The sequence below is a fragment of the Notolabrus celidotus genome, chromosome 15, assembly GCF_009762535.1.
Source record: "Notolabrus celidotus isolate fNotCel1 chromosome 15, fNotCel1.pri, whole genome shotgun sequence".
Lineage (NCBI taxonomy): Eukaryota > Metazoa > Chordata > Actinopteri > Labriformes > Labridae > Notolabrus > Notolabrus celidotus.
Window position 1 is genome coordinate 12,182,960 of NC_048286.1, and position 24,575 is coordinate 12,207,534.

The window sequence follows — 24,575 nt, forward strand, 5'->3', positions numbered from 1 at the left end:
GTAACAAAGTACATTTACCGGAGTACTGTACTTGACTATAGTCAAAAGTACAAAATATTGTACTTCAGAGCATAAGTGGCAAATAGTGAGAACATTATTTGCCACTTTTGCTTTGAAGTCAGCTGATGAATTTCCTCTTTGGTTTTTAAATCTGATAAAAAGATGATAAACTGTAGTCTCTCTGCTTGTTTTGTCTAAGTGGTGTTGCCGTACTTTTACATCTCTCATATCAACGGTTGAACATAGTGCAAACACAGGGCAAACTTCACTCAGATCAGGCAGTTCATTAAGTGGTGGTAAAGATGGCTGTAAGATTACAATTCTAGACCTGGGCGCACATGACGGTTTCTTAAGCTCCTGTTTGAGGTTTTTGAAATGAAGAATGGTTCTTCTCATTTTTACTATGATCTGCTGGTTTGGCAGCCTCAGTCTTAAAAACAAGACGAAGCTTGTGAAAATCATCAAGCAGTGCTGTAAGATAACTGGTGCCTCTCTTAATGACCTTAAGCACATTTATGAAGAGAGAGCCATCTTCAAGGCAAAGGCAATAGCTCAGGACCCCCAGCATTCTTTATATGAGGAGTTTCAGATGCTGCCATCAAGGAGAGGGTTCAGCCTTCCCAGGTGCAGCACAAACAGATATAGACTGTCATTTATTCCGTCGGCTGTTGGTTTCTTGAATAATCTGTAACCACTGTGTGGACACTGTGTGGATCTTGTGCAGTGTTGTGTATGGTGTATTATTTTGTATTGTGTGGACTACTGTCTGCAAAGTGAACTGCCCCTCAGGGACAATTAAGTTATACTCTACTCTAAATGTTTGCTCTATTAACCGCACACAAACTTCATCATAGCATACAAAAATTGGCCATCCAACCTGAGAAAGCATGTTGAGGTATGTAGCTGAAAATGTTTTTAAGTCCAGATGAACATTTGAACAAAGTTGTCTGTACTTGTAGTAACTTACAGTAGTTGCTGTTTGCTTCTATGGTTTGTTGTACTTAATATTATTCTTATTATTTTGGAGCTGGAAATCTGTAGCATGTGAGATTGAAAAAAGTAAATCATATTTTCTTAAAAGCACAATGTAGTAAAATGTACACCCATGTTTTCTTGAGTGCACTCATGCATCAAGTACTTTTAAAGCATTCAGTCCAGTACTTTAACTTAAGTAACAATTTGACTGATCAACTTTCACTTGTTGGAGTAATATTTGACCAGGAGTCTCTTTACTTTGACTCAAGTCTTGTGTACTTTGGGTGATATGGGCTACTATATCTGCTGGTTAACCTGGCAATTTAACTTTTAAAATTTCATTGTGACTACCTTTCTAAATATTTGTCCATAAAGGCCAATAATCAGTGCTCATGCCGTCACAGTGGTTTGCTCCAAAGCATCTTAATCACAGTGACAGTATTAATAATATAGATACAGGATCTCCCTTTCCTTTTATGGCTCTTTTTAACATAGTTTTAGAAGTTAAAAAAAAAAATTGCAACAAAAAACAAAAAAGCAGAAACAGAATTTCAGCACTGAAGTCACAATGCAAATATCAAAGTGGTTTAATTATCAGCAAGCTGTAAATGTAGGTAAACTTCTAGCTTGATAACCCTTACTTCACTGCTCCCCAATGTCACCATACCCCAAATTTTATTTTATGTTTGTAGCATTTCTAGTTGCTGTATTTCCTGTTTGTAGCATTTTCAGTTTTCAGTTTTCTATCTTATGTTTGTAGCATTTTCAGTTGTTGTATCTTACATTTGTAGTATATTCAATTGTTGTATTCTCTGTTTGTAGCATTTTTCTGTTCCAGTGTTTCATGTTTGTTGCATTTTCAGTTTTGTATTTCATGTATATTTTGTATGTTATGTTTGTTTTAAGTGGACCCCAGGAAGAGTAGCTGCTGCGTTAGTGGCAGCTATAAGGGATCTGGATAAAGGAATAAAGACAAGCCTTTTGTGTTCTGGTCTGTGATTGGTTTGTCAAGCTGTCACTCAAGTCACCGTTAAGTCATTAGCATAAGGAGGAGACTATAAATAAGTAATGGTTCAGAGGACGCCCTTCAAGGCTCACTCAGCTGATGCAGTCGGGACAGGAGTAACACTAAGTTAGAGTCTGAAAAAAAGCACTTAAGATGTCTTACAGACCAGGTCCACAATCTTCTTACAAGAAGATGTTCGGCGGGGAGCGAATCACCAGCAGGACCACCTACTCCAGCCGTCAGTTCAGCAGCCCGGTGCGCTCCTCCCGGGTGTCCTTCGGCGTCTCCTCCGCTCCTTCTATCTATGCAACGAAGACCCAGAGGCTCCGGAGCAGCGCGGCCATGCCCCGGCTGTCCTCCGAGAACCTGGACTTCTCCCTGTCCGACGCCATCAACAGCGAGTTCATGACCAACCGCACGAACGAGAAGGCGCAGATGCAGTCGCTCAATGACCGCTTCGCCAGCTACATTGAGAAGGTTCGCTTCTTAGAGCAGCAGAACAAGATCCTGCTGGCGGAGCTGGAGCAGCTGCGGGGCAAAGGCACGTCCCGGGTCGCAGATCTGTACGAGGATGAGATGCGGGAGCTGCGACGTCAGGTGGACCAGCTCTGCAACGAGAAGGCCCGCGTGGAAGTTCACCGGGATAACCTGGCGGAGGACATCGACCGGCTGAGAGAGAAGTAGGAGGCGTGGCACTTCACTTTTCTCTTAGAAAGTCTTATGATATACTACTTATGTCTACATGTTAACTGCATTTTAGATATGTGAATGTGGCGTCCCCATAATGTCCATTAACGTGTTGCCTATGATAACACATCTGTTTGAACTACTATCTCATCTCTTATTGTCTCGGATGAGTACCGGGCACTGCGCAAAACCTGAGCACGCAACTTGCTGCCGCAGCTTTTGTGTCAGAATGGAGTTCTCACTCCAGGTTTTCATGCATGAGGAAGCACTGGAAGCAGAAAAAAATACACTTTAATAATTCAAAGGTGGATTTTTCTCATCAGCTTTTAATTTAAAATGCCTTTTTTGTTTGTCCTTGCAGGTTGCAGGATGAGATATCCCAGCGAGAGGATGCAGAGAGCAACATGCAGAGCTTCAGACAGGTACAGTATGACTCATGTAATGTAACAAAGTGTTTTTAATGTATCTGCACAGGACAGATATTTGCATTTGTTATATTTGTGTTGCATATTTTGCAGAGATAAATACAAGGGAATGACTGATGAGCACTCCACTGTCCCACCTTCTAATCTATTTCTGTTTAAATAAGGGTTTGACACCCTAAATAGATGATGGGTAACACAAAGATTAGATAAACCTTTTTATCTCAATGAGTCTCACTTCTAAAAGTTTAGAGGTGTAACTGTCCCCTTTCTCCTTCTTGATCTCAATCTAATTACTGCTCATGAGAGCCGCAGAGACGGGAATGCTCACTTGTGATGGCACAACAGCAGATTCAGACATGAGCCCAAATAGCTGCAGAGCAGAACTGACTGTCCCGGTACAAAAGGCCAAGTTGTGGCTGTTGAGTTAAATGAGGCCTGTAGTGAGAGGAGATCTTTTTAAGTCTGACCGGTCACGCTGAATGAGACGGACACAAACACAACAACGGTGCAGACCAAATGTGGTTATCAGAGCGAGAAGACAAGCCACCATGTGATCCAACTGTCTCGTTCTGGGAGGGCACCAGCACACAGTCTCAGAGAGGGACCGTCAGGGAGATTGTTCCCTATCACTGGGTTTCATGGTGGATAATGAAGTGATGATGAGTACTGCAGATGGTTCCAAATGAGTGTCACAAGATAAAACAGGCAGAAATCCAAAATGAGTTGAATTTACATAGCTCCACATATGAACTATGGGTGTTTTAGTCAGAGATACACAGTTCTCTAGTAATTTTGTTCTTTTCAGGGAATGCAGTAAGTTCTCAATACATTTCACAATCATGAACTTGTGTTTGAATGGCAGGAAGGAAGTCCCTGTGTGGCATGCCATGGTGGCACTCGGACAACAATGCCGGGCCTACAGCCGGCTCTCGCTCAGTCAGGCAGACAGTCACTCTTCCAGCCGCGGGCCCATTTGGGAAACCCTGCTGAATAGCTCACTTTGTTTGTGGCATTAGAGCAAGGGCAAAGCTGCTTCATTTGCTGATACCTCACTAAGCAGCCTGCCAACGCCCTGACAAAGCTCAGCGCTGTGGCACCACAAGTGTGTGTGTGTGTGTGTGTGTGTGTGTGTGTGTGTGTGTGTGTGTGTGTGTGTGTGTGTGTGTGTGTTTAAGAGATAGAGCAGAAATAAAAAGAGTATGGTAGGATGTTTGGAGTTCAGTGAAATGAAGGGCTTTTCTCCACAACAGAAAAGTTGCATTATTTAGTGCAGTCAAACAACAATGAGTCTGAAGTGTTACTTTGTCGACACAGTAACAAAGCTTCCAGTGGAGTAACCAAATTTCTACCAAAAGCAACAGTGGAGATTTTCAGGATAAGCATGCAGTTAAGAAATAACAAATGGGATTAAGGACCTCTTGAATAACGCTCTGGGTGTTCTTGGCATTACTTTTCTTTATTAGATCACATTCCTAATTTTTGGGATGCCTACAATCTGTCTGGGTTTTGAAGAACAGGACAGGGAAGCATGAAGTTATAGCGCACAGTATGTTTTATCGTTTAGTAACAGGCCTTTAAGCTCCATTTGAAAAACCCAATCATGCCCATGCCCAGCAGAAGTACTCAGATTCCATACTTATGTAGAAAACAAGTACCTTACCTACCTACAAGCTTAAAAACAGTCAAAGTCCTGCTGCAAGATTTCATTTAAGGTTCAACAAAGTACACAAGTTGCATAGTGTTTACTTATTACGGACTAACTTTATTTATTGTTTGGGTAAGGTATTGTTATATCTTTTTAATGAATGAGATACTTACCATGTTACAAGGTAGCTGATTTTGATCTATTTTATAAGCCAATCTCAATTTTTGCTGGTAGAATCCTGATCTGAAAGGTGACAAGTGACTGCAAATTCTCAAGAAATGCAGAAGAAAAAAGGACACACTCATAAATTGGAAGTAGCTCAAAACTGCGTGATGCAGATAAAGGCTGTGGCCTGCAAGGTCCTGCACTTTACACAACATGTAAAAACCCTCAGTGACACTTCCCATGTGGCTACAGTTGGATGCATTAGTGTGTGTGACCTTGCTTTGCTAAACAAGGTGTAGGTGACCTGCTACACAGGTCATTCTCAGTAAGTGGGTGTGCCTATAGTGCATGTGAAAGATCTTTTTCACTATGTCAGCAAACGCACGGTGCATCATTCATGTCACCTTCACAAGTCACCTCATTAAGAGTTAGTGTCACTACACAGGATGTGGACAATGCTGCTCTGGCCAGACTGGATCTGGAGAGGAAGGTGGAGTCGCTGCAGGATGAAATCAACTTCCTCAAGAAGCTGCATGATGAGGTAAGCTTCCTTGTTATTGTGGCTAAAGCTGGTCTACTGTGGAAACACTGGGCATGTGCTGCCTAATGAGATAAAGCCCCCCCTTATAAATACCAAAACATTTCAGGTATGTTTTGATCTGCAGAAGGCTAAACAAGTTCAGTGTATTGGAGAAACTATTGTGATGCCAATTCATAGAAAAGTGCACTGAAATAAACAGATTACTTTCTTATACCACTGTCCTCAACTTGTGTCATCTGAGAAGCCAACAAGAAATGAAGTTGTTTGCACATGCTAGTACCATTGATTCTGTTGCAGGAAATAGTGGAGATGCAGGCCCAGGTGCAGCAGCAGCACGTACAGGTGGACATGGAGATAGCTAAACCTGACCTGACAGCTGCTCTGAGAGATGTCCGTCTGCAGTATGAGAACCTGGCATCCAAAAACATACAGGAGTCTGAGGATTGGTACAAGTCCAAGGTAAAGCGTACCGTTCTTCTCCGGTAGACATTTGGCTATAATCAATATGTTAATAGCTTACCTGTATGTGTAAATAACGCATACCTGAGTAGCCTGCTGGAAATAGACACAGACTCTACTCTTCTCTTCACATATTTAGAGCATTATTAGGACTTTATTTTGGTTCTGGCCCTGCATTTTGGTTCAGTGTTTTTTTTTTTTCTTTGAAAAAAGTTCCCACACAACACCAACTCTGGCAAATTTATGTAGCAACTTCAGGAGTGTAAAGCAAAAAAAAAAAACAACAACCAGTATTTCCTTAAGGATAAGGTGGAGACAAAAACAGAGTTAATATTGCATACACATTCCAAATAAATAAAGAACAACTGAAAGGGTAAACGGTGTTGCTGGCAATTGTCTGGATGTTTAAATGTGGCAGTGTTTGCTAACAGGTTTTTTGAACCAGTTTTGATGTTCTCAGTTTTTCTATAGTGTTTCTACTGCCCTACTTGGCCCAAGAAAACAAAAACTTTCCAGGTCAACAGAAAATGCTACAGCAACTTTTCATTAACATGTATTAAAAATGTCTGCCAAAATACTCGAAAGCCGTCCTGTTAATTCTAATCTTTGTCCACCTTTGAAGAATCTCCATTGTCACCGACAGTGTTTCTTTAAAACAGGGCTAACCACTATGCTGTGCAATGTCTGCCTGTCAGCCTCCCCTGTGACCACATCTTTCATAACTCACGCTGTCTGCAGTATCCGCTCTTCCTTGCCCTCTGACTCATCATTTATTGAACAGCTGATTTCTCACTTCTTCCGTCTCTCTCTTTTTGCCCCTGGTGGTTGCCAGTTTGCTGACCTCACCGATGCTGCTGCCAGGAACAATGATGCTTTGAGGGTGGCCAAGCAAGAGTCCAACGACTATAGACGCCAAGTTCAGGCGCTTACTTGTGAGGTGGATGCCCTCAAGGGGACGGTGAGTATGCAGCTTTAAACTTACACTTCAATAAAAAAAAAACTCCAATTAGTAACTGTCTGGTGAGGATTTTGTGTTTTTTGCAATGATGGCCAACTTTTCGGCATTTCGGTGTTGCCAGCGGTCAGCAATAAATTACTTCAAGCCACAACTTCCCTTCCCATGCTCAGCTTTGTTTAGTGTTCAATTAGCAAGTTGGGAATAGTCTGTGTTGAGATCAAAAGTGAAGCAAACACCATCCTTACTTGGTTCATAACATCCCTAATGTGTTCCTGTTCATCTGTTTGTTGTGAGTCTCAGTTTCACTGTAAATATTAAGTTACACAGAGGCTGCACTGTGATTTACTCCAACTGTATGAACCTCATAAACAAACTGATTTTCTTGGGATTTACTTGCAGGTTTGTCGAGATTACAACATTATGATCCAGATTTAAAGTAAAGATGAAAGCTTTGTCAGGTCTGTCCTTAAGAGGAGAAGATGACAACTTTAAAACTTGTAAAACTAATTCTTAATTTGAGGTTGGATTGATCATTTCTGATGCATTTAGATTTAACGCACAAAGTTACATTTTGTATCTAGAACAGAGTGTGAGCTACACTTGCATGCATGTAAATGTTTATGTAGGAATGAATGTATTGTGATTGGATTACTGCTGTTGGGACTCAGAAGAAACAGACCCCAATGCTTTCAACTGATATGTTGGAATCAAATAGAAGTCAAAAAGTTCATTAAATAGCCTCCAGAAGTTGACAAGAGAGAGATAAATATCATGAAGAGTTCATTCAAACCATACACTGAGGAGCTTTATATAAAACATGGTATTTCCTCTGACTAAGAGTCATTTTGTTGTCTCTTGGCTTCTGTCCCAGAATGAGTCCTTGGAGCGCCAGATGAGAGAGATAGAGGAGAATTTCTCCCTGGAGACAGGTGGTTACCAGGACAGCATCGGGCGTCTGGAGGACGACATTCACAACATGAAGGACGAGATGGCTCGCCACCTGCGGGAGTATCAGGACCTCCTAAATGTCAAGATGGCTCTGGACATTGAGATAGCCACATACAGGAAGTTGCTGGAAGGAGAGGAGAGCAGGTGATGAACAAAGTCAGATGTTCCCGTGGTTATGAAGTAGATGGAAAATAAACCAGTCTGTAGATTGATTTGTAAACTTTACTTCCTCTATTTTCAGAATCTCTACCCCTCTACCAAACTTCTCATCTCTAAACCTGAGAGGTACTGTCACATTCTGCATGTTTATTTTACAGCAACAAGGTCATTTTATTGCCACTAAATTCTATAAAAACTATTTTTTTTTCTTAGAAACAATGATTGATTCCAAACCTCATCTTGAAACCACAACCACCAAGAAGGTTCTCATCAAGACCATTGAGACCAGGGATGGCCAGGTAGAATTTATTTGAAGTGATGTTCTGTCAGTGAAGTTGTTCTCCGACGTTCCCCTCACATAACACACATCTCTGTTCATCAACTTTTCTCTATCCTCTGCATCCTCATTCAGGTGATCAATGAGTCAACCCAGAACCACGACGACATGGAGTAATAACATATCTGTCTTTGCCAAACAATCAACTAAAGCAATAAGAAGAAACACAATTCACTGAGGCTTCAAGCAAGCAAACAAACCAACAACACAACAAAACAAACAGCTTCTAAAAGTGCCTTTATATGTGATGATCCAGTAAGCCTGTTAGCTGACACACAGACTGTATTTTGCTTTCTCTTCTCTGCTCAAAGTTTTCTTTTTGTCACATTTGTTTAGACACAGTAATGAAATCAGCACAACATAGAAACCCTTATTGAGGTCTAAAATATCTTTCTTTGTAACCAAAGTAGTATTCTTGATCAATACAGCATGCACACTCCAGGAAACCTGAATGCTGAAGATGTCACAATTGCCTGTATGCAGCAATAAACCATTAAGGTGTAACTCAATACTGTCCACAAGGTGTGTTACTTTGCTTGAAGTAATAGAACTGAAAATCCTTGCATGGGGAAAAGGGGATGAAGTTGTTCTTTAAAGTACTGTGTCAACTTTAAAAAGGTCTTTGTATTTAATTAATCTAAGAAGACTCGCATCATTTTAAGGAAAATCCGCTGTTTCAATTTTGTCTTAATATTTCTTGTAGAAAATATAGGGCACCAATGACTGTAATTAACAAAGTTTATCAATGTGAATTTTTAAAACACGATTTAATGTCATAGAATCTAACATCAGCTTGAAAGCACTAAAAAAATCGCAGTCTAACTGACGTTTGGCCCAATCCAAACGAAAACCCACCTCTTCTAGCCGCACAAAGATATTTTTGGCAACGTTTTATTCAATTAGACATATGGACATAAACAGGGTTATACATGCTACATATGCTCTTAACACACTTAAAGTGATCAACTTGGGGAATTCATCAGGAACATGTCCATCGTTTTAGCTACCTTTACTTCATACCTGACTGGGAAGTAATATATGTGCAATTGTAACATGGAAATATTACATTTTACATTGGCTAAGTTCCACTGGACAACAATATGTTATGAATGCTAAAATGTTAATTGGGAATTTGTTTTTTAACTGCTTTATATTTCTATTTTTAGCTTTAAAGCACAACTTTCCAGCTAACATGATTGATTAAGTGTTCAAAAGACAGAATGAATGAATAAAATTATATTATTGCAATGTGTATCTACTGTACTAATGAGGATTATGCAACATGATTAAAAGCTTCAGAATGCAACTTAAGTTAAGATTAAGGTAAGAGTGTCAACAATATTAAAGCCATTTAGCCTACAAATTTATGGTATTGTATTGACTCTGAAATGGGCCATTCAGCACAAGCCTGTATAATACAGCAATTATGTTTCAAGACGCACCTAACTACTTTTATAGGAATTTTAATACAATATAATATCAGACCTACAATATGTTAACCCTCCTGTAACCCTCAAATTTACCAACATCTTTTATCCTTGGGGTCAAATTGACCCCAGCATTTTAAACCTCCAGAAACTGATTATTACCCAGGTTTATATGTCAGGTACTTTATGTTTCTTTGTTGACTACCTAAAGAGCCTTTAAATAAAATACATTTTAAGCATAAACACAATTTAAAGCATTCTGAAGGACTTTATTTGTAAAACAAAACATCAAACTGCTGCGAGTTTGTCATGCTCTCGTCGGCCCTGTCTTGTTTCTATGTTATAAAAATGTATCCTCCTGCAGTCACATGCGGAAGTGTCCTTGATTATAGTGACCTCAGTATCATCCAGAACAACCAAAACAAATGTGTGTAAAATGTTGATGTTTCTTATGTTATATACAGCGTACATTTTTTTTTTTCACAGGAAATTGGAACATAAACATTTTAATTTTATGTTTTCCCAGTTGTCCCCATTAAATTAGGAAAAGTCATGAAATATGAAGCCAACAAAATTATGTTAGTCATTAATTTAGAGACTTTAAACACTGAATGGGGTCCAATTGACCCAAAGGATAATAGGAGGGTTAACTATACTTCTAAGTAAAGTGTCTACTAGATACTTTCACTGCTAAAACATCTGACTCAAATCAGCTGGGCTTGCTCTTTGTTCACTGACAAACCTGCTGAACTCTCCTGCCATCTGCAGGTGTTAGGTACTAACTGCACTTTTTCCAGAGGCAGGTCATTCGGTCATTCACTGTAGCACAGCAGGCTTCGTTTGGGCAGAAGTCGTCGGAACCTTTAATAAATCACCTTTTAATTTTGCAGTTTAAAAAGCGCGTACGAAATCTCGCGATAATACAAAGCAACGTAAAGAATGCGGTTTTAACTGAGATAATATTCGAGTATTTTTGATTATTATAAACAACACTTGACCAGTTTCAGTCAGTTCAGTCGGATTTGTGCTCATTTTAATAATGTGAGATACCTATGGTTAATTAATGGGGCTTGTTTTCGCCGGGCTGCCCCGGAGATCAGTGTGTTTGTCGACGGAGCAACTTACTCCATGTGACGTGAGAGTCGGAGGAAACTAGTCGAGAGAGATGTCGGGATGATCCGGATTAATTGAGTTCTTCAGGTGTTTTATGATCTGGCATCTTACCGTCATCATGAACTTACAAGCAAATAGATAGAGACTGAGATGAATAACACGTGTTGCTTTAAATGGTTGTTAGTTGAAGAAAACGAGGTAAAAATGGAGTAAAAAATGAAACTCAGCGGAACTGACTTCAACTAAAGCTTTTACCCTGTTTGGTGATGGGCTCGGTGACTTCTGCCCTAACAAGGACAAGAAATGCATTGGTGAAAGTTGGTTCGGAGCCGGAAAACCAGGACCCTGAGAGGAGCCACTCCGCCCCGGAATCGGACCGGGCCAAGAAGAGGAGCGCGCGGTTCAACGTGTCGAGCCAAACCGGACGACAGAGTTCCCGACAGTCGCTCTCCGAGGTGCTGAGCAGGCAGGACTCTGACGGAGCCAGGCAGGCTGCGAAGAGAAAGACACCTGAGGGTGTACGGACAGGTGAGTCGAGCTGTTCCTGCAGAGCATGGGACGTGAAAGCTGAACACCTGTTGTATCACTTTGTCACACAGAGAGAAAGCTAGAAGCAGAATACTCACAGTCAAGAACCTTTTCCTGATCATTTAATTTTGATTTTTGCACATAAAAACAAAGTTCTTAAAATATGATGCATTGTTAAACATTAAACTACATAACAGGAAATGACGCAGTTAAATTATCCACCTCGAGCAACACAAGACAAGATCAAATTAAATAGAACTTTATGAACTCAGGATAAAGTTGTTTCTTTTTAATAGTTTTTAATGGAGCAAACAGAGCATTGACTGTAAGTGAAATGTGGAATTTAAAAGAAATCTTGCCACATACAGTGGATATCAAAACTCTACACACCCCTGTTAAAATGCCAGGTTTTGTGATGTAAAAAAATGAGACCAAGATAAATCAGTCAGAACTTTTTCCACCTGTAGTGTGACCTACAACAGAACAATCCAATAAAAAAAGAAATCATTTCGGGGAAGAATAAAAATAAAAAAATAAAATAATGTGGTTGCATAACTGTACACAGCCTCTTATAACTGGGGATGTGGGCTGTTCAGAATTAACTAATCACATACAAACTCATGACAAATAGTAGTCCAGTATACACTTGTCATAATTTAAAGTGACTTGATTAATCCCAATAAAGATCAGCTGTTCTTGGAGGATTTTCCAGACATTTCCTCAGTTGCATCTTACAGCAAAAGCCATGGTCCACAGAGAGCTTCCAAAGCATCCAGAGGGATCTCATTGTTGAAAGGTATCAGTCAGGAGAAGGGTACAAACCTGCCATGCTAATGGACTCCTACAAAAAAAGTAGTGCTGTAAAAAAAATCAAAAGGTGCTTCAAACAATTATTAGTTAAAGGGTGTATACTCTCATGCAACCACAGTATTATTATTGTTATTTTTTTTTATTTTTCCCCTAAAAGATTTTCATTTTTTTTTCAATTGAATTGTTCATGTTATAGGTCACATTACAGGTGAAAAAGTTCTACATGATTTTTCTTGGTCTCATTTTTTTACATCACAAAACCTGGCATTTTAACATGGGTGTGTAGACTTTTGATATCCACTGTACATTAGGTATGTTGATCCAGTAACAGACCACTGTGCATATCAGTATGTTTACTCCACTTTTACTGCTAAGAGGCCTACTTATCTACTTTTACTTCAGTCAACATATGGTCTGAGGACTTCTAATGAAATATTTTTATAAAACTATACAGCTACTTTTTCTCAAGTTGTTAAAGCGGGAAAAAAAAGATCACATGCTGAACTAATAACATTAGCGATGCACAACGTATACGTTCCTTTAAACATGCCAGTAAACCCCTTCATGGTTCTAGTGCTAATCCAAGGATATATAGATTTAAATCAGTTGCTAATGCAAGATCAGCCGTGACAATGGTGGAGTGAATGCAAATAAAAGAGGGCATCAAAGTGAAAGAAAGCCACTTCAATTAATCTAATTTACAAAAATAACCTATCCCATGCTCGAGTATAGCGGACCTTCTCTCTGTTTTGGGAGCATGCAGGCCTCAAACACAGCTGGTGCTGCTGCGTAATTTTAAATTGCACATCTCTGTGGTTCAGTTCAGGGGTTTTATCAGTAGATGAGAGCAACTGTCACTTCAGAGGATTACTGTGAATATGCTGCGGGTAAAAAAGGTATTCACCTAATGAATGCAGAGCTCTTTGAAGGCCAGCCTCAATGCAACATATCTCCACTCCCAAAACATCTCTTTGATGTTTGAGGTGTCGCATAGACAAATTACAGCCCTATTCACTTTCACACATTCATATGTGTATCTGCAGTTTTGTTGTGATTTTTATGTTGTTGCTTTTTTCCACTTGCATCAATGTGAGCTGTATGGAGAGTGTACAGTAGACATGTTTTCAGAAATCTAGTTTTGGTAGTGACATGTTTGAAAAGAGACAGACGCTGTGGTTAACTTCAATGGTTTAATATTGGACTAAACTTCAGATCACTTAAGATGGATTTACATTTAAAAATAGAAGATTTTCTCCTCTGTCTGACACATTTTTCCAACATTTTTACCACAAACGTATATTTTACATTTTTGTCCTTTTTGTTAGCCAGTGTTTCCTTAAGCTAACCCTGTTTGTCTTCAACCCTCACTACGGCTGCCACCTGTAGTTTCAACTCCTTGCATGTCCATCCCAGAGGACTAAACTTGTCCCAGGCTGACTCCTAAAATACCATCTGTACTGTGGCGTTTCCATGACCGTACGGCAGTGTAGACTCCCACCGAGTTTCCTCCCGTATCCCCTGTGGTGTTCCTGTGTGCTGAGGAGTCTCCTCCCTGACTCTCAGCTGACTGTACTGACTCATCTGCTTCCTCCTGAGGAACAAAACACAGACACCTACCTCCTGGTATCTGGTTGGGTCCCTTCAGTGTTTAACGGCCCCGCCGCTGCTAAGTCCTGATGATAAGAGATTGCAGAAAATTGTCTGAAATCATCTCTGACAACTTTAAACCATACTTACTTCAAATCTTGACAGATGGATCATTTGAATCAGTGTCAGGGCTGTTTCATTTTGCCAGACTAGGAGGCTTTATGGGAAATAACTTTCAGGCTGTTATACAATCAGCTATGTTGAAGAGCTGCAATTACTTTACTGGCAATTGGCAAAAGAACTAGGTCATATTCAGAGGGTTTCCTGTGGTTTACAAGGAGCTGCAATTGTCCTCTTAGCTCATACTACTCAGACTGAAAGGTATTTAATAAAGAATATTGCATTTGGACCAGAAACAGTGGAGTAACATGCTTTTGACACTCCTACACGGGGAAGATTATTCCAAAATCAATCTGTTAGTTTCATAACTTCTCAAAGACTTTTTCAAGCCTTCCGTTAGAGGATGGGACAGTGGAAAGAGTTGGAAACAGGGACAAGAGGGCGGAAGGTGGGAGTTGATACTGTGATTGCTGTAGCCTCTGTACATGGGGCGCACAATTTAACCACTGAGCTAAACCAGTGCCCCAAATCATACATTTATACTCTGTGTATGATTACAATGAGCAACCCATATTTCAGCTAACATTCCAAATTGCTTTATTTTGTGTCTTAGATTCAGATTTCATTTGTTCTATGTAGAGAATTCAATATTTTGGTAATTTTTTTCCTTCCATTTATCTTTTTCAAGCTTTTGCGTACTTAAAGGGGACATATCATGAAAAATACACTTTTTCAGTATTTTTGCGCATATACTTGGGTGTCTAGAATATTAACTTACCCACAATAAATGAAATAGGCCAACCTAGTTCTGTGTTTGTGGTCCACCTATGTCTCATAACACACAATGTGACGGTTGTGTTTAGAATCTGCTCGCCCCCTGACGTCACAAGGCGAGAAATTGTAATTATACCTGCCCCCTCACCTGGTATCTCTACCCTCACATGTCATGGATTTACATTAAATCCATGACATGTGAGGGAACAGCTGGGATGTGTAGATCTCATGTTTACATGTTGCTGGATGTTATTTACAACATTTTTGCTTACATTATGTTGCCTGCAGTAATCTAAAAGCAACACCTGTCACTTTCTTGTACTTATTAGGTAGATAAACACATAATGTAAGCCTTTACACAGGTTCAAATCTATTGATGTAGGCTGTCTGGTTTAACTGGCATACAACCACTTAGACAGAGAAATATAACCAAACCAGTTTGACATTGTTCACTTGTAGACCTTGTGATACCTTATTGAGCCGCGGTAAATACATTGTTATTAATTTTTCCCTGTTTTCTAGGTTTCTTTTAGACAGACTTTATATTTCCATTCTTATGTGTAGTTGCAAAAAGAGGTGTTGTGCATTAGAACAAAGCGGCAAACTCCGGTCTCCAACTATGAAGCCCATGTGGAAGTGTTATAAACTGCAATTCATCGAGAATCTGCTTGAGGCTGGCTGCAGAAACACCAGAAACCACATAGACACCCATTCAAGAGACGATCTTTGCAGCATTAATAAACATGTTTACAGTCTGGTTCAAAAAACGTCTTGGCTCTACGTAGCTAATTTCTCTATCAGCACACACTGTACTGGGGTGAATTTTGTTCTAACATGACGGTTCAGAAGATATTAAGATTACGAGTTTTTGCCCAAATAAGGACATGACTGACTGGACTCCCGGACGGGAACACATAGCTGTTAGTTAGGACGCTCAAACTCCACCTCTTTACGTCATACTATGCCTGGTTGAGTTCCGCATTTCCAATATGGCTGCCGCCGTCGATTAGCTTCAAAACAGCGCTCAGGAACAGATGGGTGATGTCACGGAGACTACGTCCATTATTTATACAGTCTATGATTAGAACACTATATACTAAGGGTTAAAAATGTCATTCAGCAGGACAAATTAAGGCATTGCTGGTTGGTTGCTTTGGATTGACAGACTATTGATTGTTCTGCTACTGTATCTACCTTTGATGATGATGCATGCGTCCTCTTTCATAAAGTGATAAGGGGTCAGCTGGTCCAAGTAATTGGATAGTGCAGTTTATATGATGGGATAGTAAAAAGATAATGAAGAGGACACATAAATCAATTAAAGATTAATCTGTTTTTCTTCACCCTAATGGAAAGCCTGATTAATGGTAGTGATCTGGTGTGTAAAATACAGTTTAATATTCAGCCATAGTTTGGGAGATATTGCACACAAAAGCACAAAATGTTTCATCCTTAATCCTTAAATTAATAAGAACGTGACTTTTTATTACAAAAAATATCAAAACAAATCAGAAAACATGTTACGAGAGCAATGACATTCAATGTAGCTCTGACTCGTGTCGTAAGTAATTCATACCAATTTAAAATGACACTGGATCCAGCAAGTGTGCCCCATATGGCAAATATGTGTTCAATCTATTCCTTCTCCTCACATCTTACCCTTTCATCTCAGACTCACAGTGAGAGGGGGACCTATAGAGCAAGGAGAGGTGCAGGTGAAGGAAGACAGGAGGCACAAAAGAGACATCAGAAAATAAATAGTGTCCATCATTAGTGTAACCTAATGCATCATGAGTTCTGCTAGCAAGCTAACATGCCCCTGCAGGAAATATTCAATACCAGCGCTGAGTTTCAGTTCAGGAAGATGTGTGTTTTTATGTTTAAAAGAGGTGAGTTTGTTCTTAACGGAGGACTGGGGTTCATATCTGCTTTATTCATGTAGTCGGTGTTACTACACCACTGAGTGAAGAAGTTAATTCTGTTTGGTCAGCACTCTAAGACAGCTGTTATTCCCCGACAGCACCCTGCTCCACCGACCCAGCTCTAATCAAAGACTACGGCGGGCTTGCTATAATCATATCAATATACCAAAGAAGTCCAGTGAATTTGACGTCAGTTTGTTTACAGTGAAAAAAGTGAGGAGATGGAAACAGCAAGGTAAGGACAGCAGAGGTTAAAGACAAAAACTGTAGTCTATTATAGAGGAAATTCAAATTGAATACATGGCATGGAGTAAACACCTAATGAAAGACAGTATAAGCTATCAATCAGTCAATCATGATCTATATAGCGCCAAATCACAACAAATGTTAGCTTACGTCAAACAGAACAGGTCTAGACCGTACTCTATGTTAGATTATAAACAGAGACCCAACATCAAGACAGGATACGATCCAGTCCCATCTTACAGACAGGACTCAGTCTGATCTCATATTAATCCACCATGAGCAGAGCACTTTGCAGCATTTAGCAAGTTACAGCAGCAAGGAAAAACTTCCTTTAACAGGCAGAAACCTCGAGCAGGACCAGACTCATGTTAGACAGACATCTGCCTAAACTGAGTTGGGGTTGGAAAGAGGGATAGAGGGAGATGAAGAGAGAGAGATGATACCAAAATGGTACCAAACTTCCCAACATTAACCCCAGAAGAGAAACTGTCAGTTCTCCTGGGGGAAGGGTCAGCAGCTCCTCTGGCTGCTAAATATGTGTCTGCCTGTCACAGCCTGAGGGACGCACCATCCCATGGTGTTTGATTTTGGGTGGGGGTTTTGTGAGCGTGCCGCATCGGGTGAGGACATTGAGATATGCTGTATGGGTAATCGTTCATTAATGCGTATAGAATATGTAATATATGTAATATATGGTTGATATGTATGTGATGAATATAATGTGTAATGAATATGGTGTGTGATTAATGTATATATGGTGAGTGTTGTGTGTTGTGAATATATATAATGTACTGTATGAATTTATGTGCTTTGGCAATAACATCTCTTTGTTCATAACAATAAAGCAAATTTGAATTTGAATTTGAATTTGATAGAGGTGAGACTGATGGTAGTAGTTGTAGCCGCTAGAGTTTGGCACATCGACAGCAGCGACTCAGAGGAACTTACGATCTAGAACACAAAATATGTAAAATAGCACCTGGTTCTGCTCTCTGTTAATAAGTCTCTCCTATATTTTCTCTAAAGTTGAAACTGGCAAATATGGTAGGAAGGGGCAATTAAAAAACACTGGTGCGTAAACATTTCAGTATCACGTTGAGAACAAAGTGAAGATGTCAAAGCACTGTAATATGATTGTAAATCATCATTTTTATTTTACTATTGCAAAACAGCTGCATTGGACTTTTTGTACATAGTAAGCTTTGTTTGCAAAAATGATGCTACTTTTCCTCAATCTTAAATGCATTTTATCTAAAGAAAAAAGCCAGCCAAGCATCAGGTTTTCTGAATGAGGGTCCTTTATCCATTAACACCCTTGGCAAGCATTAAGCTCCACTATATGAGCTCCACTATTGTTGTGTGGCTTCTGTGACCATGTAGTTATTTGCCCAATCTGCTGTGCCTCCAACAACATACTGTATGTGACATTATCATAGAAATGCAGACTTTGTGCCCTGACTTGGTCTAAATAGCACTGATTCGTTGTGTGTTGGATATGTGTGTGTTTGTGTGTTAATGTTTGGTCCAAATCAAAAGGTTTACATTGCTCTGGCCTATTGACCTAACACTACCAAAACGGCTTCCACCTCTTTGATGCGGAACCATGCTGGTGCAGAAATCATTAGCTAAACTTATGTGCTATAAAGCTCAGGACTTTTCCTCCCTGTTATCAGTGCAGAGATGACAGTTCATGCTCTCTGTTTTGTCAGCTCATTTCCCTCAGGTTTCCAGCATAGGCTAACATTACCCTTAAAGGTGCCTCTAATGAGTATTTAGCAGGGGAAAAGCCAAGCTCCCTGACACCCTGTGTCTTAATTACACCAGTGTGTCACTGTGGTGACAGTGGTATGGGGACTGACAAAGTGTGTGTCGTTCCACAGTCTAGGGGAGACCTTTAATGAGCTTGTTTTTCTCTCTGATTGCGTAGTTGTTGTCAAGAATCGTTTTGTGCTTCTGGGACAGATTACACAATCAAAAAGGCCCAACACTGTTTATGTTTGCATGACTCGCACACTGAAACAAGGATGAAATGTCACTTTATATATATTCAATAAATAACAAAATGTAGGACCAGCTCTTCTCCATCGAAAGATAATATAAATAAATATAAGAAATAAGTGGAATTTTTGGGTCTTTTCTAACCACAATTTTAACATGGCTGTTTAAACAAAGGAATTAATTTGGTGCAAGAGGCTCTTTCTCATCCCCTAAGTTAGTCCTCACCTCCCCTTTATCCTCATGGCTGATTAATGTCTGTTGATGATGGCCTGCCCTGTTGTTTGATGGCCAGATCAAAGGTTGAGGATGGACATTCAGCAAAAGCAAGCAGGTGCGTTTTTGTGCCAACAATCCACTGAAACAATGGTTTGTAAAAAACATAAAGTTTATTTCTGGACTCAGAAAAAAAAAAGAATAAATCTACAAATAATTTGAGACGACATCATAAAAGTTGTAACTTGTGCGTACATCAGTCTAAAGCTGAATGGGTTCTGTGGGGCTGTCTTCATCCTGACACGTGTTGTCGGAACAGATGTAGGTGAGGGAGTCAAAAAACTGAGAATAACACAGTAACATGACCTAAATATACTTACTATAAAAACCACTCTAGTGTAATGAATACTATTTGGAATAATAACCCCTAGTCATCTTCTGTGTAATGTATGCAATGTAAGTCTGAAAGGTCTCCCAGTTGCCTAGTGACAGCAGCATCGCCTTGGTATTGACCCTTGAAGAAAATGGATCTTGACACGGATCCAACAGATGTATGGATGTAGGAGACACCTCTCAGAGCAGCTGTTGTCCTACCTGCCCCCCTTTGAAATGTGCTTCTCCAATTAAAACCAATGCCCATTACATTGCAGCCTACATTATGTATTGTGCTTGACAGGAAATAAACAAAAATGCATGGCACACACTCTGCATCTGTGTTGTAGTACTACATCATCAATCCTGAGTCACAGTTTTCTTTCAATCAGGCACAACGTTTAACCAAAGTGGAAATAACACAATCAATTGGAAATATTTAATAAAAAAATTAAGAGTTCACTAAAAATGTGTTTCATGAAAATAACAAACATTTAACCAGAACTATTAAAAGCTCCACAATCAAAAGTCATCTTGAATGACCACTAAGGTCTTGTGTAGCAAATATCAAAGACATTTTATTTGATGAACAAAGATCAGTCAATGAATACAGCAATTCCACCCCTGTTTCTGTTAAAGCCATTTGACTCCACTTAAGAAGCGCTATTGCTATTGTTTTAATTGCTCACACTAATATTATAGTTATCTATTATAATTACTCCATCATCCTTACTTGACAAAATCTTTCATATAGAAACTAAGAGTACATTTTACACCTAATGTTATAAATAATATTCTAAGTTGTCGTTAAGAGACTAAGAACCAGACTTTCAAATGAATTATATTTAACTTAATGTCTTACTAAAAGGCTAGAGTTAAGTATGGTTTCTCTTGGTTGTCATGTTTCAGGTCAAATAAACGCACTCAAAGCCGGATCTATGCTCTCTCTCTTAAACAGACCAGCTCTACCCCAGAAAGTCTTCCAATTATAGTGAAGCCCACATCATTTGCTGAACCTGCAGTTAAGTGATGACATGTCATCACTCATCAAACATTGCAATGATCCAGGGTAGCTGCAGAGTCTAACCCCCTCCTTCCAGATACATTGAGCAGTTTTACTCCTAATTGTTTTCATTTGAGGTCGTTGCACCAACATGAATAACAACTGAACTGTCTTTAAGTTTACTTTTGCCATCAGTTTAAGATTCTGGCCAAAGGAAAACATCCGACTGGTAGCTGCTATTGCTATCTTCATGTTTCTCACTATGAAGCCTTTAAAAAACATTCGCTCAGCAGATGGCTGTCTAACGTGTTTGGTTCTACTCAAGGTCTCTGCCTGTAGAAGTGAATACTCATTGGGTTTCCATTGTGAATGGACACATTTAAACTCCACAGAGCTTAGTCACCAACAAGACAATCAGTCCCTCCAGGAAGTTGCGATATTACGATTGCAACTATCAACGCACATTCAACTAATCAGCGTGATTTCTGTGCGGCCTTGCAATTTTATACAATCACCGCAATTTTCCCGCAAATTTGACCAATCACCATAACCTCAGCCCCTGTTCGTCATCGGTTTCGTCATTAATTTAACTTCCCTGTTAGCGGTTGACAAGATGAAGACTTGTCCGACGCGAAAAAAGCACATTTACCAACTAATATTTTCGCCAAAGTTCATGCAGGTCAGTTTTTGGATGTTTTACATGAAAGCAGGGATAAACGCGGGGATCGTGCAATAAACGTAAGTCCTCACTTGACAGGCACTTTTCAACAGCAAAACACGCCCGGACAATGGGTGAAAAGCGAGGACAGCAGGCAGGACAAGTGACGATGACAACGTTGTTATTTATTGATACTCAAAAACCCTTTTAGTATTAATAAGCTATAGATCATACGTTTTGATTTTGTTGACGAGACGATGAAGAGACGAAAACTTTAGTAGCGGACCATCGGACATTAAGCATCCATGTTTCCCCCGCTGTGTGTCTAATCTTTAGAAATGAAAGTGATGCATTCCTGTGACAGGCTGAGAGGGGCGCCTCCATGCATCCGTCTCATTAAATCTTCTTTGAGGATTTTTACCCCCCAGTGTGCGTTAGTGACAAGGACACAAGTGGGCGTCGCTGTTTAACAGTTGATGTATGCTGTTTTTGCTGCCATTACTGAGTGCCGTGAACTGACTGTCTGTCCAGTGCGCCTGTCACTGCAGGTACATTCATGGACTGCTCGTTATTGCGCAATACAGTCCTTTCATGGCATTTTTCTGAGTCAAGAGAATCAAAAAATGAGAAATCTCAAGCGTTTTTTGGTAAGGCTACCAACAACACTAAAAACAACTGCCATTAATTTAGCATATTTACTTGCCCCTGAGATGTAATTGGGGGAAAAAGCTTTAAAAAAAATCACAACTTTCACTGCAATTTTTTCAAAGAGCTGCATCAAAATCAGGCTTTTTGGGCTCCAACAATCACAAAAAAAAAAAAAAAAACGCGAAATCCTGGAGGGACTGGATAATAATTAACAAACAATAACTGATAGTAGCTAAATGCTAAAGTTAGCATAGTGAGGAAAGAGATAAACCATTGTGAATTGCTTAGAAAACTCAGCTACAAAGTTAAAAGACATTATGCTGTATAATAATAACTTCTCTCATATAAAAAGCAGTGCAAAGTAACTTGCTGATTGTACTATCCTAGCTGTTTGAATGAAAATTAAAATTCAGACTAGCCGATTAATCGAAAGGCAAGAAAACACTAAGAAAATAGTCTAAAAAACAGTCAATTTATTTAACACAGCTAAATACTGGATCACAGAGTCTCTGGGTAAACAATGTCAAATTGGCTTGCTGTGTGTGGAATAAGATAACAGACCTAGCACCAACAGCCTTCAGTCCTCCTTGCAGGTCAATGTCCACATGTCTGTGCTGGTTACACATTGTTCCGGTCAAGTGGTTATACACCAGTTTAACCAGACATAGCCAACTACAAGATATCATCTGTGCACTGTGCCATTAACTGGAGCTACAACTCTGGCTAGTGGCAGGTGGCTGCACTACAGCTAGCTTAGACACCACATCTGACTGGCATTTTGGGCCGACAGTAATTAAAATATGAGTAATTCTTTAACTGACTAGTAATTCTTGTGCTGATTAATGAGGGGGATGTTTCATTGTTAGTCGACTACATTCCTTGTCACAGCGTCTCTATAAAAGGATGGAATGGCCCTAATTATGTTGAACTAACATTAATATCTTCAAAACTAATGACTTATAAAAAAAAGACCCCCTGTACAGTGTGTGTAAATAGAGAAATTAGCTTTTCAGACTAAAATTGTTTTTTGTATCAGGCTGTAAACAGGTTTATTTTGCTGTTAATACTGGCCTTTTATATGGGTGGGTATGTGGCTTCAAGGGCTTTTGGAGCCAGCCTCAAGTGGACACTCAAGGAACTGCAGTTTCCAGCTCTCCTGCAGTTTTAAATCGGTTTCATTACTGAGGTTGCCTGATGGTTCACTCACGCCCTCAATGCACTTGCAACATGCCCAGTTATATCATAGAAACCTTTCTTGTTAGTTTCATGCATGTTTGTGCCACCTGATAAATTATCCTTGTGGGTGCACAAATAACCATCTTAAATTTCTTATAAAACTTCCAGTGTGAGTGACATCTTACTGTTTACTGAGGCATTAACCAGAATACAAACAGGTAAAGTGCTGAGCCTTTCGACTGTCCTTACTTCACTGAGATGTTCTAACAGGATGTTATGTGAAAAGCCTGCATTGTCAGGGTTTACAAGGTAATATAAAAAGTTGCAGAACATCATGTAGCCTTCTAAAGTGTCATGGAAATAAAAGCAGCAGCACAGTTCTTTAGTCAAGTATGTTACGTAATCTCCTCTCTAACTTCTATAACCCCAAATGCATTAAACGGGAAGCTTTGAACATACTGAGGCAATCTGTGGCCATGTTATAGACACTTGAACTCACACCTACTCTAATGAAAATAAACTCTCAAAGAATATGTTGCCCTTTGGAACAATTCTTCTGCTTTAATTAATGCCCTAGGTAATTACGCATTGCTTTAAACTCATTATCCAAGTTGTGGTTTGATATTGGTGACAGCTTAAGAACTAGAAGTAATACGATAATAACTGATGTTGACACTGTGGCCTTAACAGGGTATTCATATTTGAATAAAGCAAAGTAGAGCTTCAAGTCCACTTTGTAACCTGCTATGGCCTTTCATACCAGTGGTTACCTGGGAGTCTGCTGACAGAAAGAAAGAATAATAAAGTTGAAATATTCCCACACATGCGCTCATTAACATAAAAGCTGGCCTGGAACATGTGGGCACTTGATGTTGCACAGTGAGAGGGTTACAAATTTAGGATCCTCCCAAATTGCTGCATACTGCATGAGCTGGAGACAGGGGAGAACAGGGTGACACGAGAAGGAGAGGATAAAGAGCCCTTACTGTAGCTTGCAAAACAAAATGAGATGGAGTGTAATTATCCAACAAGTGCATAATGTGTCTGCTGGAACTGTGCAGAGTGACTCAAACTGGCTCTTTCATAATTAGATAGAACTCCTGATTGTGATTGATTTTCTTTTTCCTCAAACATGTTAACTGCTGCATCACTTATAAATGCACTAATTACTATCTACAGCGCTGTAACGTACTGTCCCGGTTTGACTGCACCCTGTAGGGGCGGATCGGGGAATAGTATAAACTGAAATGAGCGTGTACTCTCAGAGTGAGTGTTCACCAATGCCTCATAACTCACCAGTGTATAATTGCCATTTGGATTATTGAAGTGGCAGTTATCACTGAGATTTGTATCTCCACAGTGTGTAACGATTATCAACAACTCTATTAAAATGGAAATGTGTTAGTGCTTTGAAACCCTGTGTATGTCATTGTTATTCCAGTGCTTAGATTTTATGACATATTCCTAGATAGAAGCGACATAACAAATAAGTATATATCAACCAACAAATATGAATAGAAGAAGAGCACAAATATAAAAAAATACATAAAACAAGAAGGTTATCATTCAAGAAGTTATGAGACCATGACAGAACAGAAGAAAGTTGCAAATTAAATCCAAAGCAAGTAGCAGAGTATAATTGTGTTCCTGCGTGAAGACCTCCATAGCATTTAGC

At 39.6% G+C, this 24,575-nt stretch overlaps 2 protein-coding genes across 2 annotated transcripts in view; both read left to right on the forward strand.

Annotated features, from left to right (window-relative positions):
• The first annotated feature begins 1,881 nt into the window (after nt 1-1,881).
• On the forward strand, nt 1,882-8,814 carry LOC117826862 (vimentin A2-like). Its single transcript, XM_034703246.1, has 9 exons — nt 1,882-2,661; nt 3,030-3,090; nt 5,349-5,444; nt 5,742-5,903; nt 6,736-6,861; nt 7,733-7,953; nt 8,051-8,094; nt 8,182-8,267; nt 8,381-8,814. The coding sequence occupies exons 1-9, from the start codon at nt 2,135-2,137 to the stop codon at nt 8,420-8,422; spliced, it is 1,365 nt and encodes a 454-aa protein (XP_034559137.1). The 5' UTR covers nt 1,882-2,134; the 3' UTR covers nt 8,423-8,814.
• Nucleotides 8,815-10,680: 1,866 nt separating this feature from the next.
• The window catches only part of pde1cb (phosphodiesterase 1C, calmodulin-dependent b), a 131,252-nt gene continuing 117,357 nt past the window's right edge, over nt 10,681-24,575 (forward strand). The window contains exon 1 of the mRNA XM_034703242.1: nt 10,681-11,373. Coding sequence (XP_034559133.1) covers nt 11,112-11,373 — 262 coding nt within the window. The 5' untranslated portion in view covers nt 10,681-11,111. The remainder of the gene's footprint in view (nt 11,374-24,575) is intronic.

What these genes read in the sequence shown, in the direction of transcription:
- LOC117826862 (XM_034703246.1), top strand. Translation starts at nt 2,135, where the DNA reads ATGTCTTACAGACCAGGTCCACAATCTTCTTACAAGAAGATGTTCGGC. An exon ending in AGGATTGGTACAAGTCCAAG is followed by an intron (nt 5,904 to 6,735) that starts GTAAAGCGTACC and finishes GGTGGTTGCCAG; the next exon opens with TTTGCTGACCTCACCGATGC. An exon ending in CTCATCTCTAAACCTGAGAG is followed by an intron (nt 8,095 to 8,181) that starts GTACTGTCACAT and finishes TTTTTTTCTTAG; the next exon opens with AAACAATGATTGATTCCAAA.